The 19808-nt window shown below is 34.6% G+C and overlaps 2 protein-coding genes across 2 annotated transcripts in view; both read left to right on the top strand.

The window, feature by feature from the left end:
• The window catches only part of LOC137634830 (cGMP-specific 3',5'-cyclic phosphodiesterase-like), a 362765-nt gene extending 359720 nt beyond the window's left edge, over positions 1–3045 (top strand). Inside the window, 1 exon segment of the mRNA XM_068367383.1 lies at positions 1964–3045. Coding sequence (XP_068223484.1) covers positions 1964–2041 — 78 coding nt within the window. The 3' untranslated portion in view covers positions 2042–3045.
• A 15714-nt stretch (positions 3046–18759) lies between these two features.
• LOC137634807 (phospholipid phosphatase 2-like) overlaps positions 18760–19808 on the top strand; it is a 95422-nt gene continuing 94373 nt past the window's right edge. Inside the window, exon 1 of the mRNA XM_068367356.1 lies at positions 18760–18971. The gene's annotated coding sequence lies outside the window, so the exon portion shown is untranslated. The remainder of the gene's footprint in view (positions 18972–19808) is intronic.

Here is a 19808-nt window from a genome sequence, read left to right as displayed (position 1 = left end):
AACGAGTTATCTAGTGTTTATAATGTTTAGCATAAAATATGATTTACTTTCATTAGGTTGTTCTTACAAAAACGAGTTATCTAGTGTTTATAATAATGTTTAGCATAAAATATGATTTACTTTCATTAGGTTGTTCTTACAAAAACGAGTTATCTAGTGTTTATAATAATGTTTAACATAAAATGTCATTTCATCAGGTTGTTCAAGTATTAGACTTGAAAACTTGGCAACACAAATCATGAGAATATAAGAGTGATAATGAATACAAATTAAATTAACAATTAGCTATGTCTTTCAGCTCGGCATTTTTTCTGTTGCACAATGCATCTCCTTTGCACATAAACTCCTTTGTCTTCTTTCTCTGTCGTTGCGTTGCACGCTTTCTAATTTCAGTGACAAAGTTACGATCTTCCTGAAGATTTCCCTCTCATTAAGATCTCGTGTTGCTTCATTTATCAGAGTCAAACGGTGCCGTTTCCATACCTTGAAACTTATCTTTTCAGAAATTAAGAATTGAACGTTTTCTCAATTTTTATGGTTCAATTGAATCCATTTACTTGTTTCTTAATGGCAAAAGTCCCCTTTGTGTTATACAGACAAACGAATCTACCACTGCTTCTCTCTGTAGTATAGTAAGTACAGGACCCACTCAAGTAGGTCACCTTGAACACAACCAACCCTGATGATGTATCAAGTTCTCAGACGCGAAGTTTTTACTTGGACATTGAGGTCATTGTACCTCATATATCGAATGCAGTCATTATCAATTTTTTTTTTCTCCTGTGTGATCGATGAAGTTTCTTGCTGTTGTAAGCTCTTGAATTCTTTCTCTTCTATCTATATAAAGCTTAACTTTGCTCAATACAATACACAAATTCAATCTAATTTTTTCGTACTACGAGTTGAGGCCCAGTTAATGACTACGTTTATCCGTGGGGATTTTCGTCATTTCAGATTAATTTTCAGAATGTAAATACTATAGATTCACTGTGTCGTTTTTATAAAAAGACTCAAAGGTCCAATTATCTCATGTGTCAGTCATTCCCCCTCTGTAGGAGATATTAGATTCGTGAAAGACAAAACTACCGGTAAACATGGTACAAAGCTGACCTTGGATAGACGTCTTCAAATCCTATAGGGTTTTGGGGGTCTTATTTATTTTTTTTCCAAAATCCAGATTAATTCCCATCGTTTTGAACCAATTTCCCTTTACCATCAATGTGACGTGAGTTTTTTTTTTTTTTTTTTTTTTTTTTTTTTTTTTTTTTTTAATAGACAATTATACCGAGATACTTTCAAGTGTCGAAATGTTCATCGATGCTTCCGAGTCTCGATATTTCCAAGAGCTAGGTAAGCAAATCAGAAGAATATGAATATCACCTAAAAAACTCTCTTATACCAAGAAACGTCCTTTGGGGAAAACATTATGAGAAAATAACCCCGAAAAAAAGCTCATTCATCCCATTTCACATTACCATTCGCCAGTTCCGATTCTATTTTAGACTGTAGTCTCAATCGTTTATTTATTCAGCTGTTCAGGAACCACGTTTGCACTGTACTAAGTAATGTTTCATCTACAAACTTACATTAATTTGGAAAAAAAATGGAAAATTTTCATACTTCGTAATCCGAGTATAAAAAGGCATAATATAATTCGTCAAGTATCATATGAATTTGCAAGAATAAGTAAATTCATGCCTGTATAGTCACTCACCCTACGGCAAATTAGTCATAAATACATTCTACAGAACAAGACATATGACAATGACATCGTGACTTATTTAGACTGTGTGTACAACGTCTTAAACAGACGTTTATGATTCCTGTACTTATAACCCTATTTATGAGCAACATTAGCTTACGGTATTGATCAAGTCTCGTTGTGCTACAGTATGCATGCGCGCTCATTCATTTAATGGATTGTTCGTCTATTCTTCGTATTAATTTATTCACCTCTTTTCAGGAATCTGGCAGCGGCCGTGACAAACCGCAAGGCAAAACGGGTAACAAGCTAAGGAGTAGACTTTGTATACTTCTGTGACGGCATCAGGGCTCAGCTGCTACCTAAGACCATACCCCGAAGATTTTGAATGAATTCACCGATTCTTTGTTTAGTTGAACCAAGGCTTGAACGGCCTTTAGACTTTCGACTTCACTCGAAATTGGAAATTATATTGTTGATCATCAGACGGAAATGTATCACTGATACAAAAAATGCAATAAGAATCAAAAAAAGTGTTTTACATGAAGATGCGGTATCCTTGTATACATCCCGCATTGGATAAGGGAAAAATCGTATCACGAGTTCTTGTGAGGAAGACATTCAAAAGAAATATGAACTGATTTTAGAAACCAAGTGAATAACTGTTGAATTCATCTTCTCCTTAACTCCTGAGGCCACCGCAGAGTGGCGTCGCTTTGGGTTGCTCTTTGACCTGTTTATATTAATTTTTCCACTGTGCACAATGTGATTATATGCTAGTTTTCTACTGTGTCCTAACAAGTGATAGTAGATTTAACGTTTACATAGAAAGATTATATAAATTAATATATATAGAGAGAGATATAATTATATATATAGCTATATTTATGCCAACCAGCGAGTGGTTTCATTTCATTGTGTTGGTATCCAGGATTCCGATTTTATTCCAATCCACTTTTTGTCTGTCATTTGGCAAACCGAACGGTAAGACGATAAGAGAAAACGAGACCAGGACACAGCAGCAATAAGGACTGTTTCGTTCGTTTCCTTCGGGTTGCTGCCCCACCGGGGGCATTCGGATTCCGTGGGTATTCGCCGACGACCAACAAAAACATGGGATGATTATCTAAGGAAAACGAGGACTGAAAAAACGTTGGATATTCCAAGAAAAGCCAAAAATCGACAGTATTAGGAACATTTTCAGAAGGATATCTAGCAAAACGTTGGATATTATTGCAAGAAAAACCCAAAATAGACAGTATAAGAACAGTTTTTGAAGGATATCTAGCAAAACGTTGGATATAATTGCAAGAAAAGCCAAAAATCAACAGTATTAAAACAGTTTTCGGAAGGATATCTAGCAAAACGTTGGATGTTGCAAGAAAAAAAAAATCGACAGTATTAGAACAGCTTTTGAAAGGATGATTAAAAATCTGATAAGAAGGGCCCTGAAGACATTGCTTGAGGGAAGTGAACACATTTTCTTTATAACAAAAAGAAATGTTTGCCTGAATACCTCAGAAAGGCATCTTTCTCTTCGGAATTCAGCGAGTAGGCCCAGGTAGTCCGTCCCTTCCTGAATTCTGATCATTGAGTGGAAGGCCCACTGTCTTGTGTTCAGTTTGATTCAGAATTGATTAAGATGGTGTTACAACTAAGGAGAAAGAAAGTCATCTAGATTACCAAAGGGAACATTATCCTTCGATGTCAGGATGCTAGAAAACTTCAAATCATTCATTCATTCATTCATTCATTACCAAATGGAAATGCATGAAAGGCTTGAAAAATCCAAAGGAGATAAAAAAAAAAGAGAGAATTATAATGGCAATGAGCAACAAATGAACGACTGTCGAAAAGGGGAAGTAGAAAGAAGTAAATAAAACTGAAAAATTGAGAAAAAAGTAATGGAACTGACAGATGATCGAAAATGTAAAACACCATGACATTAAACCTTTGTCAGTTAATGCTGATACAAGAAGACGAATAGAATTCTAATTTTGTTAGCAATTCGCCCTTTTAGTCATTAGATAATTACATGAGAGAGAGAAAGAGATATAGTTATTTTCAAGCTAACACAATTCAAGAAGAGAGAAAGCGTAAAATTCTAGTGTTTTATTTCTTTTGTGATGATTGTATTCAATGTACATAATCCTCTCATTTTAATGTCATCCGTTTCATAATGTGTGTTTAAACGTGTCGTGGAATTTATTACTAAGATAAATTTTACTTAATTTTATATTTCTTTGTAATATAGGAATGTAACACTTATACAAATTTATAAAGAAGAGAAACCCGAGAGAGACGAGGCATCCATTAAGAAAATTGAAAGATTACACACAACTATTTGTATGATTTATTATGATTTATGGGTACGATAATAATGAAAATGATAATAACGATAATATTAAACAAACAGGGATATGGCAGAAGGTCTTCAGTAGCTTATATGAAGGTTTTTGTTTGTCATTTAATTAATTGCTAATTTCATTACATTCTAAAGTTTTTCAGCAGCCCACAGATGCTGTTTTATTTTAATAACATTAAAATGGGTAATGGTTATTTTATTTTTAAAAATCAATGCTGACATTAAAACTTTATAGCTAATAAAGATTTAGAAGGTAGACTCTTCGCATGTAAACGATATTGAAATGTCTGAATCTATATCCTATAGTCAATTCTTTTTAATGAGGCAGATTTGCACCGACTCGCAGGGGTGCCCTTTTCGCTCGGAAAAGTTTCCTGCTATCTGATTGATTAGAATTATCTTGTCCATCCAATCAGCGATCAGGAAACTTTTCCGAGCTAAAAAGGGCACCCCTGCGAGTCGGTGCAAATCTGCCTCACTAAAAAGAATTGACTATAGATGCGTTTAGTGCTATTAATGCCGACAGCTTAACTATTCCATTTCTGCTTCATTACAGACACCAGTGATAATATATTTCCATTCCGTAATGCAAGATCATCTTAGAAGAATTTTATTCCGAGGTTAAAAAGGTTCGAGACGAAAGGCAAAGAATATGATATGATAATAGTAGATAACAAGATAGATAGATATGAAGATATCCTCACCACGAAGAACAATCAGAGCGGTTGCGTTTACTATTTGTGAAGACTGAATGTCACACTTAATAATACAAGTATATTCATGCATCAGAGGCTTTGTAAAGTATCCAACGTATGTTTCAATGCGTAGAATAAAGAATACGTACTTTATTTGAGTATAAGATGGCTATTTTTATTCATAAAACGTATGTCATCTTATTTTATACTTTTTCATTATCTTCCATGGTGTTTGATCACTTGAGATTAAGTAGGAATGCTACCCTTTTCAATTCATCTTTTACATATTTGATATAAGATTTGGGGAAGTAACAGGCATTTTTAGATTATTTTTTATCAAAGGAGGCTAGTACCCGGAGAATACTTTTCGTATGAGAAAACTTCAATATAGAGTTTGCATTGAATATAATAATGTTAGATTTTATCCTATATTAACGTATAGTTTCAAGACTTCTCATCTCTGCCTCTACGCTGAGGAGTACACGAGATGTCTCCAATTTATTAATGAAAATAACTTCTTTCAACTAAATGTTTTGGCTTCCACGTAATTCGTGTCAAACGTTTTAAAGCAAGAGATGGGAGATCGAGTCTGTAAGAGAATAGAAACTGTAGATTGTATACGATCTCTCATCAGTTCAGAAACAAGAATTAGAGACTAATGCTGCTTTGAAGGCTTATCTCTGAAAGCTGATAACAGGACAATAAGTAATGCTGAGTGATCGTATATTATCAATGATGGAGAGATAACATGAATGAAATTCTTCATATCTTCGTCGGTTCCTTATTGATATCAAATGACTAAACTTCTGTCTCATATTCAGACAAGATGGCAAGGTGAAACTGTAATGTTAATATCGATAAATTCATAGACTTTTCCCGGCTGAAATATGCGTCCATTACACTTGCCTGTTATTATTTGTACAAAACGATGCTATCATTTATAAGTTCTCGGTACTAAAACGCGTCTATCCTTGAAATTAAGATATTGATATATGTGATTGATTATATATTAATTGATACCCTCTTAATCATAATTATATTTTCTAACTGATTTGAATTAAATGTTCCAGTTTTTATCCACAACCGTATAAAATCGAGACAGACACTTTTACAGTTCCTAATCAAAATTAAACCTGTTTTTTTTATATTAGATATGAATACGAGGGTGTGTCTTACCAAACATCAGGGATACCAAGTAATTAAAGTAATTTAGAGAAATCATGAACATTTTTATTTAAGCGTTGGGTCTTTCCTATTCTTTTTCCTTTATTGTTAATTACTCTCCAATGTTAACATTCTCCCTCTGCTGATGTTTATTTCGCACCGTTTTGTCTTCTGTTATACTCATAACTGATAAAGTTCTTGTTATTTGGAAAGATAAAAATAACACCTTGTTTACTTTTTTAGGTGTAGATTTTCTAGCTGAATATGAAATCGGTGCTACATAAATTATGGTGGTTAAAATAGTCTTATAAATGTTGTCATATCAAGACATTGATTTCACTGATTATGATGGCTTTTCATTTTCATCGCTTTGATTTGTTCAGATTTACAGTTGCTGTGGAAAATTTAAAGATTGATTATAAGTATCTTTCCTTTTGTTCCAGTCAAGAAATATGGTTTTCTTCAACTCCATCAGCTTTAATTCAGGCAACGCAATGCATCGGTTATTAACATTATTAATCAATCTACTTGGTTCCTGAAATAAAGGTCATATCATCAAGCCTTTTTTTAAGGTCCGTCAGCCAAGATATGAAACCAAAAATAGTTTCACCATGCCAATCTTGACACTGTAGATTAGTATTTAATTTAGCAAAATTAATCTTCGACCTATTGAAATTGAATTAAAATGGTTTATATTTCATTTATGAAAAGGGCAATTACAGCACATAGGGGGTGGTGTTCTTTGCCCTTTGATCCTGATTTCTCAGTGTTATCGTTAGCTGTAGCAGTGTAACCTTAATCATCAGACATGACAACACTTTTTCCCACAGTGTAGACGTCAAACAGTAACATTTTGTATGACACACTGCCCATGTAGGTCACCAGGTATTTCTACTTGTACAGCAGACAGACACATTTTGATGCATAGAAGAGAAAAAAATGTCAATTTAAGATGTCTTTTCCGTTTTGGCATTCGGTGCTGACTGACCTCCCGGGTCCCAGTGCCTGGCATTTGGCCTAAAATTCATAGTCCAAGCCCATCTATTCTGACGTTCATTATTAAACAAACACTTATATTGGCTTATTTTGTTTTGATATAGTCAGCTCCCACTGTTTCTTTATCCATTTGGTTTTTATATTTTTTACGAGATGTAATGATGTTTATTATAGGTGTTATTTTCAACATCCAGTTGTAAGGATAATTAGGGCATTAAAATACATTAAATACTTTCGTTTCAAACTATTTTTAAGGACAATTTTCATTGCATTCTTATCGTCACGAAAATATTCGAGTCACTGTACGCATAGTTCTTATAGAATCATTATTTTACTTTTTCATTAACATTGCCATGTTTACATTGCATAATTCATTTAGAAATATATCTCGTACGAATTAAAGTAGGAAATATATGCAAAAATTATAAATCAATAAGATGGTAAATTTTATGTTAAATTGCCCTGCCAGCTTAGATTGGCATTAAAGCCATGTTGTTCTGGACATTTGACACTCGATACTCATTAAAATGTGCTGAATGGAATTACCTACGCATCTTAAAGCTCAACTATTTATTTTATCTTATCGTACTGTTTGAAAGTACCTATCAGTTTTCACCATATGCTGAGAAGTTTACTCACTATTCAGATTCTCCCATTGGCTTCCAAACATTTAAACTGAAAGTATATTACGGTAAAGGTCCCGCCATTATTTTTCCCCAAATTAACGCGCAACATTATTGCAGAGGCTCTTCATCGTAGTCTGCTCTTTCATGCATGCTATTTGAGAGCAGAGGAGCATTTCAAAAAATTTCCTAATACCCACTTAAATATTTTCCATATAGTAATAAAGCCAAAACATTTTCATTTCCAGCGTGTGTCGCTTAAGACTTCCTAATTTTGGATTCTGTATTTAAGCAAAGCTGCAATTTTTCACGACAGTCTACAGCCTTTGTAAATTATTCTCTTCAAAGTTCCATCAATGACGTATGTTATTCAAAAGCAGTCGTATGAGATATCGGAATCTGAATAACCTATTTTAGGTGAATGTAATTTGACTGTAAATTGAGAATCGTCAACCACAGAAAGTTTGTTTAACGGTGTCCAACGGGAAACCATTGAACTGTCTGCCTGTTCTAAGCTAGTCATCCGGTACAGTGTTTCATATAAAAAGCCATATACCCTTCAAGAAACCTTTAAATGTAAAACCGCTTCAGACAGATACTCGAACATAACGATTAATGAATGCATTACTTGATACGAGGTGTGTATCTCTACATACTTCAGAGTGGGCCGATGTATTTATACGTCCCTCAGAATAGGGCGTCTGCCGCCTTCGGATCCAGCGAGGCGGGTCTGAACGTCAAGGAACGTGGCATTGTCCAGAGAAGGCGACATGAATGAACGTAGACAAAATGTAGCGTCGTAGCTTAGCGAGAGTCTTTACTGTTTAATAGAATATAGCTGGTATGTTAACTTGTAGCAAATATTAACTGTGTCAAATGTCTTCTTATAGGAAACGTTAGTGTATTTAAGAGACGTGTATACCTTGTGAAATGTAATGTGTACCTTGACATTGTGAACATTTATCTTTTCAGTTTTCTTGAGATCTTCGTCATTGAAATGATGAAATCGAGAGTTCTTTAGTTGTTCTATTTTTTCTTTCTATTCCAAGATCGATCTCCATCACTGATAATATCTGAACTCAAACTGCACAGTCTTTAGGGACTTGGTAGTCCTCTTAAAGTAAAAAGACAACTTTGACTACTGAAGCTTTACCAACTTCATTGAAGTTAATGAAACAGTATTTAGAGATGCCTCAATTTTGGTTTGTAAGTCTTCAGTGCTGATATAAAAATCTCGATTATCGTAATCTTCAAGTCTTTAGGTATCAAACAGCCTCTATTACTTCAGTGGTAATACCAGTGTTACCATCGATCTATCAACTAATGTTTATATAATGAGTATAATTTACAAGTCTCCCTTTCGATTTACATGCCTGCTATTATTATTATTATTATTATTATTATTATTATTATTATTACTAGCTAAGCTACAACCCTAGTTGGAAAAGCAAGATGCTATAATCCCAAGGGCTCCAACAGGGAAAAATAGCGCAGTGAGGAAAGGAAATAAGAAAATGAATAAACGATATGAGAAATACTGAAATATTAAAATAAGTTAAAATGTTTTTAAAAAATAACATTAAAACTTATATTTCATATATAGACTATAAAAAGATCTATGTAAGCCTGTTCAACATAAAAACATTTGCTGCAAGTTTGAACTTGCTGCTATTGAATTTACAAGCCTCTGAAGCAGTACAAGTGACATTTACTATTATCATACTAACAAAACTTCGTGACATTTCAGGTTCCACTTCCCGAATGACTTGGTCACTTATACAAGTTGATGCATTGGATAAGATCTATTCATTCAGGATTTCATCTCGTACTTAAAAGTCCTAAGATCCACTTTCTTCCAAAAGTCTCCGATGTAAGTCAGGAATTGATAATCAAGCTTAAATTGTTTATATGAATCAATTTTTTTTATTCCTGTAACAAAAATTTAATGTTGGCCAAGTCACTATCTCGATCAAGGTGTCAGTTGGTCCCTTTCGTCATTTTAATTCCAGGTCATGAGGAAAATACAGTTAAAAAACCGTAATTCAAATCCGAAATTCTCCGTAAAAATATGCTGTTCTCATCCGTATTTCAGTAAATATACAGTCGAACGTAATTTTTACCTTACTTTGTTATTATCTTTTACGGGTTAGTGACCGTAATATCACTCCTGTATGTGAATATATCCGTTTTTGATACGGTAAATGCTTGGAAACATTTATTCCAGGATTTTTACCGTTTTTTTACGGCAAATTTCTAACAGTGTACCTTATGCTTTACTAATTCGAAGGCCGAGGGAATAGCCATAATAACCAGGGTCTGATAGAACCAAGAACAAAATAGAATAGGATAATCATATCAAAAATTCATTATCATACTGTGAAGATTATGAGGAATAGAGAATATTTCATGAATATTTTAAGGTTCGGAGAGACAAGATTAATTTTTATGTAAATGACGGAGGGAGGAAAATATTAAACGCAAGTGAAAACGCAATCAATGATATAATCCAGTAATTGCAGTAAAGGAGACGGAGAGAGAAGTACATGAACAGAATAATTTGTGGAAATCTATTGTCTCTCGATCAAATGTGGGATACTGTATGTGATGTCTTCTCGGATGTTACGAAGCCGAATAGGAAGAAAATCCATATTATTATTATTATTATTATTATTATTATTATTATTACTAGCCAAGCTACATCCCTAGTTGGAAAAGCAAGATGCTATAAGTCCAAGGGCTCCAATAGGGAAAAATAGCCCAGTGAGGAAAGGAAATAAGGAAATAAATGATGAGAACAAGTTAACAATAAATCATTCTAAAAACAGTGACAACGTCAAAACAGATATGTCCTATATAAACTATTAACAGGCCAATAAGATTTTAAAAGTGCTATATTTACATTATGAAAAAGGTTTTATAGAAGTAAGTAAGAACTTATATCTTGGAGAAATTCTTCAGATTCTATAGTGCGAAATGGTTTAGAATAAGAGTTTTACCATTGATATGAATAATTGTCAGCTAGGTACATTATTATCATTATTGTAATCCTGAAGCTACGTTATTTTTCCGTAAAATTTTCCTCTTTTACAAAGCATGGTATTCAGAGGTAGGTCCATTTCGAGCGTTCTATGCACAGGCGTGGCACATGGATGATCCCAGAAGGTTAAACATCATAGTTACAATGAGGTAGAATATCTTTGCAGTTACAGGTGACTTGGTCTGTATGACTTTAAATCAAAATAAGATTCTTATGTAATTTTAGAATCGTAAATGTGTCCCACTTTTACAAGACCAATGAGAATTTAATTAATGTGCCAAAATCAAATGACCAATTTGTATATACAAATTTGCTATTTCAGCATAATTCCTTTTTATCTATTGTATATAAGTCTTGGAATATATTTGAACAGTATTCGCTTAGCTTGAAAAATATAACAATAACTTCACATGAAAAGCAGCAACATTTTTTATCACCAACACTTCTAGCCTACACATGGACACCTTGGCAATAATGCCACTTAAAAAAATTATTTATTATCCATACCATTTTCTACCTTTGGCAAAATGTGTTTCATGAAATTCACCATTTTATCTTTTAGAAATATTCAAAGTTTTATCACCGCATAAGTTTTGAGATTGGAAATCTCAATTCATCACACTGCATATATCTATGAAGATGCACATTTACAGTGATACAAAATCATGTGGATTTTTTTGTTTTTATATAACGGTGAGTAGTGCTTTGGAAGGCCCAAGGTTCGCGAACAGTGAAGAGCCAGAACTGGAAGGAATGTGTCCTATGTCAGTCATATTAGAAAGAAACCGGGTTGTGAAAATTCCTTGAAATACCCAGATGAAGACTTGAAAAAGATTTTTAATCTTCCAAAAATTATGAAGTGATACAAATCAGAGATTTTATTGAAAAAAAAAAAAAACATTACATTGAAAGATATTTTTGTATATATGTGAGTCTGTCCTTTAGAAGAATGACACAAATGCTGTTGAGTACCGAAAGTTAAGCCTGACTTTTAACAAATAAGAAAATAGCGCTTCTTAACGCCATAATATGCTAAATAAAATAAATTCGTATCGCAGCATCAGCAGAACTCGCGTCATCAAGAAAACAGAGAAAATGTTGAAAAAAAAGTCACCTCTCATTCATGCTCGGATCAGCTTTAGTTCTACTTCGGCTGGTTGGCTAGGCAGAGTAGGTGCTGCCATCTATCGACTCTGCGCGTTGTTTGGCAGCCAGTATTCAGTGTTTCCTGGTGTTGTGTATATAACATAAACTTCATGGCAACTCTCAGATGTCTGATAAAAGGAGGTTACTACTGTTAGTGTCAATGTCATCAAAAGGGACACCGCAATCCTTCGCAGTCCACAGATTGTACTGGAAAATAAGTATCATTTTACAGTCCTTGGTGATTCGAGTTTCAAGGTAATATAAACATTCAGATTTTCTTTAAATGTTTATGAAATTTTTCCCCCTCTCTCCCCTCACTGGTTTTAATCGTTGTTTTACGGTAAAAGGGAAATACTGCACTAATTATAATTGCTCTTTTTCTGTTTTATATATTACCTGAGCCATAATAAACGATACTTTAGGAAAATAAGTGGATTGCGAGCCAATTTCAAAATAAAGTGGAATGTGAGCCTTTTTCGGATTGCGTGTGTCCCAGTTAGCCTTTTCATCGCCTAGAGGTTCTTTCTCCTATTAGACCAATCAAAACTTAGCGAATGCTTTCAGTTACAATCAAATTTCTTCAAAATGTGAAATAAAAAAAAAAGATATATAGACTGAGTGTACGCACGAGTGGTTTTATTTCTTTCAGGGAGTTAAACTCTGGTGAACATTACTGTAGACATCAGAAAGATCTCTCTATTCGATATATAGTACAATCTTTTAACAATAATTATCCAAAAAGCTGTTGGCACTTTCTTAGGCCAACCTACAGGTGGAGGAGACTCCTGTTAGTAATTATGTGATAAAAACGATAAATAACCAAAAAAAAAAAAAAGATAATGATTTCCAAGAGCATATGTGACTAGTGTGGTGATGCCATAGACTATGCGGATGTTATAGACAACTAAGAAAGGTGTTTGTAATTTCTGATGTGATAGGCACTTTTTTCCATTGTTTTTCCTTGAAGGGGATTTTGTTCGTGGGGACAATACGAGGTCGTCTTTCATTAACAGTAATTGCAAATTTTAACATTCAATGATAAGGAGTTTGTCACTTTGACACATGATTATGATCTGAGTGAGTAGATGCAACTTGAATCTGCAGGTGACTGACGGAATAACAATTAACAATATACTTTTTTTTTTTCTATTCTAAACATTTGTCTATGCAAAGTAATTGTAACCTTATAACACGTGTTTCGCAGTGTCATGTTAATGTGTGAATGAGAGCTAGTGATTGCAAATTAACTTCAGTCTAAATAGGTTTTTGGTGTTGTTGGATATGGGAATTTTCTTTTATGAGTTCTTGTTTGTTTATGTTATATGCTGCAATTTCATCTCTTACCTTTTTTATTGTGAGGAATTTTCAAATTAATTTGATAACATTTTAGGAAATATACAGTTCCTCACTATCTTCATTCGTATAACTTCTCAGATATTAAAAAAAAATCATGAATTTATTCATGTTCAATGTTATTTTAAGCCGCCTATTATGTTAGTAAAATAAGAGAGAGAGAGAGAGAGAGAGAGAGAGAGAGAGAGAGAGAGAGAGAGAGAGAGAGAGAGAGAGAGAGAGAAAATTTCACTCTCAAATGTTAGCAAACCGAACTCCATAAAAAAAGCCAAAATGGCTCCTCATACGACCTCATATTTCTCTCAAAAGCGAAATGCCCTTCTCGAAAAAAAAAAGATCCAAAATTGTAGAGATGTGATTTCAATGCTTTATCTTGCGGTATTTTGAAGAGGAAACAAAATGTGTCCGTATTTCCATAGTCTTCATCGCTGTCTCTGACATTCCATCGGTTTAATAATAAACTCTCAAAGATTTCGTGTGTTTCCTTATCACCATTTGGCAGTTGTTTTAGATGTTGTTTTAGATTGGACCCCCTTACAACCGCTGTCACTTATAAGAATTCTATCTTGCATCTGTTTCCCATTTTTCTATAATCTTCAATCTTTCAAAAATCTGATCTGCAATTTCTCTTGTATATTAAACTTTTTTCTTCCTTCCTTTAATTTTTTGGTGTCCATCCGACCTTGGATAGATTCTAATAAGTCTGCTTTCTTAAAACATATTGTCACCATCCCTTCAATACGAAGAAGTATCTAAGAGTTTCAAAATGAAAAATGTGAGTATGGAGTACAGAGCATGTACGTGAAAATGAAATATTCCTCCACTATAAATGAGATTCAATAACACTTACCTATAAAAGTATTAGCAACAGATGAATAAGAATAACAGCAATAACTATTGTGAGTGCAATTTTAGGTAAAACCATCGACCATTAGTTTAGGAATTGACTTATAATCTAACAAACCTTACTGAAAGTAGGCCTATAACGATTACTTCGAGCGAGAGATGTTTTTTTTTTCCTTTAAATTGCAATCAGTAGAAATCAGGATACTGAATGAATTTCATTAAACCTGTATCCTGAATTATTTTTAAGCGTAACTGAATCCTAAAAAAAATATTGGAATAGAAATATTTTCATTTAAAATACAGCCATACGATCAGTCATTCGGGATCAGTGAAGCCAAAAGAAAATTCCATTGTACAATTTACGATCTTTTCAACACAGGCGTTGGGGTTCCAGTGTAAAACAAATGTTTGAAAGCCCGATTTCCGCTCAAGATTATTTAAAAAAGTTCAGAATTTAATTGGAAATCTCTATACAGCATAGAAAATGTAATACTCGGCCTAACACAGATGCGTCGCAGGCATTGCTAACACTCATTTACATTTTTGTTAAGTTTTATTTTTATGATATAGCTGAGGGTTTGAAATCTGATAAATAAAGAAATTTATAAAGTTTAGAATAAATATCATGAGAACATGATGAATGAATCGCAAGTGAACGCAGTCATCTTCAAATATCATGGCGCTGCCAAGGAGACAAAAGAGACTAGGTTTGTCAATTATAGCCACACAAGTGTCCATCGCAAGCAGGCAAAAACTCATCATAACACTGCAAGTTTTGACTTTGAACAATGCAAAGTAAATAGCAGTCATTCTTGACCTCTCGCTTCTACCTGGTACGGAATTATTTCGTTTTTTCCCTCTTGTGGTGTAACATACTCGTAGTCTGATATGTCTACGTGCCTGCTTGAATCACCAATATCTTATTCTCAAATGCAGAGGTATCAAACTGAAACCACTTACTGCATATGATACTCCGTATTGAATTTCACAGATAAAGGGGTCAGCTTTTCTTCGGAAACGATTTATGTTTCAAATTAATATGGAAATCAGTGACAGACACATTTTTCTTAAAATTCTTAACTCAAAAACGTTATTCAATGATATATATATATATATATATATATATATATATATATATATGTATATATATATATATATATATATATATATATATATATATATATATATATATATATATGAGAGAGAGAGAGAGAGAGAGAGAGAGAGAGAGAGAGAGAGAGAGAGAGAGAGAGAGAGAGAGAGAGTGCAGAAGAAATTTAGAAATATGATAATCTACATGTGGTTTATATATGAAATGTATAAAGATAAGAATGTTTTCTATTCCACTGTTAAGTCGTGATACAATAAAATACGTTACTGCTTTTGTTAAACTTCCTAAGGCCCGTTTACACGAGGATAGTTTACTAGCGCCAATTTACTGGCGTCAGTAAACTATCCCCGTGCAAAGACAGAGGTAGTAAACTGCACTGGAGAGTTAACTGTCCAAGATAGTGGCAAGTAGAATTGAAATCCCGGCTACTTTACTGGCCACCATCCGGGCACTTGAGCTACTGGCCAGTAACTATCCGCATGCAAAGGCAAACTTTCCCAGAAGGATAATCAAGTCAGAGAAGTGGAATTCCGAGGATATAATGAAGTTTTTGGATAAATACGAGGAATTTGAATGTTTGTGGAACATTTGACATAACGATTGCATGAATCGTAATAAGCGGGATGTAATTTAGCTTTTCAAGAAATAAGAGATGCTCTGATTGAATTGGAAGTAAACATCACCAACCTTGATTCTTTTAAGAAAGAAAATCAAAACTCTGAAGAGAGTTTATAAGCAAGAATGTGATAAAAGTGGAAAAATCTAAGAAAAGTGGAGCAGGAGTAAAGGATATTTATCATCCTCATCTGTCTTGGTTTAAAAGGTTGGTGTGACCTGATTGGTAACGTCTCTGCCTGGTGATCACCAGACGGTAATTCGAGTCCCGCTCAAACTCGTTAGTTCCTTTAGTGTCTGCAACTTTACCATCCTTGTGGGCTAAGGATGGGGGCTAGGGGTAGCCTATAGATCTATCTGCTGAGTCATCAGCAGCCATTGCCTGTCCCTTCCTGTTCCTAGCTTGGGTGGAGAGGGGGCTTGGCGCTGAACATATGAAATATGGTCAGTCTCTAGGGCATCGTCTTGCTTGTTAGGACAATGTCACTGTCCCTTGCCTCTGCCATTCATGGGTGGCCTTTAAACCTTTAAGAGCTGATTCATTCTTACGCAATGGAACAATAAATTTGAAAATCATATTCTATAAAATACGCAAATGAAGCTACGTCCTGCTCGCTACTGGTGGCAACTTCTACCCCAAAAACTGTCCTCGTGCGAACGCTTACAATCCTGGAGAGTTTACTTGGTTCCACTGAACTATCTTCGTGTAAAAGGGCCTTTTAGTATTCTAACAGTTCACTGGCGCCAGTAACTAGCGGCAAGTAAACTTCCCAGGATAGTAAGCGTTTGCACGAGGACTCTTATGATGCCGGTAAACTATCGCCATGTAAACCGGCTTTAACCGTGCATGCGGTTTGGGTATCACTAACGTCCGGTTATTCTGCCGCACGGTTATTTCCAGCAGCGTGAGAAGGCCCTCCTTGAACTACATTGATTTCTAAACCACACTATATTATTATTATTATTATTATTATTATTATTATTATTATTATTATTACTAGTTAAGCTACAACCATAGTTGGTAAAGCAAGATGCTATAAGCATATATTCAACTTCGCCGTGTTACCTCCAACAGGAGGGGGCTACCGAGACAAATTATATTCACTACGGTTTTCTTCCTTCAACTTCTGAATCGTGGATGAAACAAACTCTTAACAACATACACTTCCGTAGATGGCTCATAACCATTACTTCAAATCCACCCTCAAAGTACCATTCACCCCTATTTTGCACTATTGCATGTACATAATACACAAACACATACACACACACGCATATATATATATATATATATATATATATATATATATATATATATATATATATATATATATATTGCATGTGTGTGTTCACAAGACATTTATTTTTCCATTGGAAAGCACGGCTACAGATGGCTGTATCCTTGCAGAAATTATGTTTGTAGCAGTCATCTTTATCCTGAGTCTAACAGACTTGTTAGGAACCATTTCTGATATATAAATGAGCGTACATACCTGCCGCAGGGTACTATGGGGCAAGAGAGGGCCTCCTAATTCCGTCCCGGAGAAACAGCTGCTCTTCGTTTAAAAACTAAACACGCCTAATACCAAATCTTTAGGATATCATCTTTGTTTCTATCTGGTCGACATCATAGCAACCAGGTGGTGCTTTAACTAAGGGCTAATTTTGTCCTTCTCTACTGTAGGGTTGGTTGCTGAAGACTTCCTATTTATAAGTTCCCTTCAATAGAACATCCATCCTAATCCTAGGTCTAGATGAAAATCTTTTGGTTCAATATTTGTGTGAGGCGATCAATGTACACATAGGACTACTTTGAATGAAGCCTCTGCCGATAATCTATGCAAATCTGTTTCCTTTCATGTCAGTTGAAGGGGTAAGGACTTAACTGGAAAACCCAAGAACAACAGACTGGAAATCCTGTGTTGTCAAAAACTTCGGGATATCCTTTTTCAGTTGAAGAAGAACGTAAAGAAATGGGAAAAAGGGCAGGCGTAGAAAGGAACGGAGGTAGCCGTGCGTTGTATAGAAGAGAGAGAGAGAGAGAGGGAGAGAGAGAGAGAGAGAGAGAGAGAGAGAGAGAGAGAGATTTGTAATGTTCATTGACCATAAATTCATTGGTTGATAATGTTGAAATAATTCTAAAGAAAGTAAAGTAATTCATGTAACAAATTAAAATAAGGCCAATTGATTGAGACAATTAAAGAGAAGCTATTGTTTAAAATATCAAACACTAGACCTATGTATAAATTGAGGCAACCCATTCTCTTCGTCAAATTTGTTCGCATATCGAAACTGTCAAAAGAATTAAAACTAAACCCGACATAACATTTGTGATTTATTTTATACTTCTGAAACTATATGTTGATGTAAAATTAAATGTGACTTCTGTACCAATATCTAAAACAATAATATCGCCATGGCAACTGCAGTATGAAAACCTGTTTGTAGTTATTTCATATAAATTATCTTCACAATACCTATATATATTCATGGTTTCAAATACACGTACGTCTAAATACATCTGCATTTATATAAGAATAGCAAACTTTAAATGTTTTTTTCTTTAAATGACTATATTCGTAGATTCCAATTTGTAATATCATATTATCCGGCAGTACAAATGTGCAAGAATGCTTCTAGAGATAAGAATAAATAATAACATATAGACTTAAAACTTTCACGATTAAATGGATAAAATAACACAAAACAGTGAGAGAGAAAGAGAGAGATAAAAAAATTCCTGGTCAGGGTCATCTCTTCGCCACCACTAAACAAACCCTCGTGCATCCATCCTGCCAGTGTTGCTAGATGGGTTAGTTTAAAAATCCCCCAAACATCCCAAAAATCCCCATTTCCACAAAAAAATTACTTTCTTCTGATCTTTTAGGCTTTACTAATATAGAAATTGCTAACTATACTTCATGTAAGTGCAAGCAAACTAATTGCAACAATATAAAGGTTTACTCATCTGTGTTTCTTCTTCATAGAAATTTGTACAGAATATCCCCACCAGACACCCAAAATCCACAAATCTAGGGATAAATCCCCATATCTGGCAACACTGCGTTCTGTAGATCCTGCCTCTCGGCGAAGTCAGTCGCTCAGCTGACTGAGTGAGGATGCTAAACTCAACTTCAGAGGCAGACTGTAATCAGTATAAGTTTATCAGTCGTAACGAGTGGGTGTGCGAGAGCGCTCTCTCTTTCGGATCCTTCTTTCGTTGTGTGAAGTGGTTTCGCCTCTTACAGGTGCATTGAAGTTGCCCTTAGCTGCGATGATTCTTATACAGTTTCTTTCCTATAGGACATAAAATCAACGGTGAGTTGCATTAGTTTATACTATTTTATGCAAATTCCTAACAAAAGTAAAGGGGTTTAAAGTTGCAAGCGTGATGGTATATTAATATATTTGTAGTTGATATGTTACAAACATTTTAAACAAAATAAATTATGACATTAGCATGGAAATGATCACTAAAGGTCTATGGAAGTGCAAACGACTATAATCACCACCATAGAACCAATCTTGTTGGTTTAATTAACGCTTCCTCGCTGACCGCATGAAGCACCCTTAGAGGAAAAGAGAGAGAAAGAATTATGAGAAATTAAGAAAGCTTGAAAAGCTTAACTTCTCGGTACTGAAATTTCTAGCCATTGTTAGCTTTCGTATCCCCACTGGGTCTAGTGGTGTAAGGGAGTTTAATTGTAATAGACGTGAGGGCGAGAGAAATCATTTGATGAATCGCCTGTCCGATTTCTCTCTCTAAACGGCGGCCTTTCTTTTGGACTTCCATTCACTGCATGATGTCCATTTTGTCCTACGGACATGTGTCCTTTGTCAGACGAAACTTTGGTTTGATTATTTCAAACGCTTTCCCGGGCGCTTCTTTCATGTAACGACTTTCTTGAGATACTTGGCTCGTTCCTGGTTTGATGTCTGTAGTTTTGCGGACGATTTATCGATGATATTTAAATAAAATTGATAAGTACCTGTGAAGTATGTTGTATAGAAGCTGCTCAAGTGTTTTTCTCTTTTGCAGTTATGCGTAGGTAAAATGTCGTGGGTGCAAGACATTACTGAGGCAAATATTTTCTGGACTAGGCCTATATGCCTCTGAAAATGTAACCGTGTCCTGGGAATACCAGTTAGTTATGT

This window comes from Palaemon carinicauda, chromosome 45, assembly GCF_036898095.1.
Source record: "Palaemon carinicauda isolate YSFRI2023 chromosome 45, ASM3689809v2, whole genome shotgun sequence".
Lineage (NCBI taxonomy): Eukaryota > Metazoa > Arthropoda > Malacostraca > Decapoda > Palaemonidae > Palaemon > Palaemon carinicauda.
This window is presented reverse-complemented; position numbering and strand designations above follow the sequence as displayed.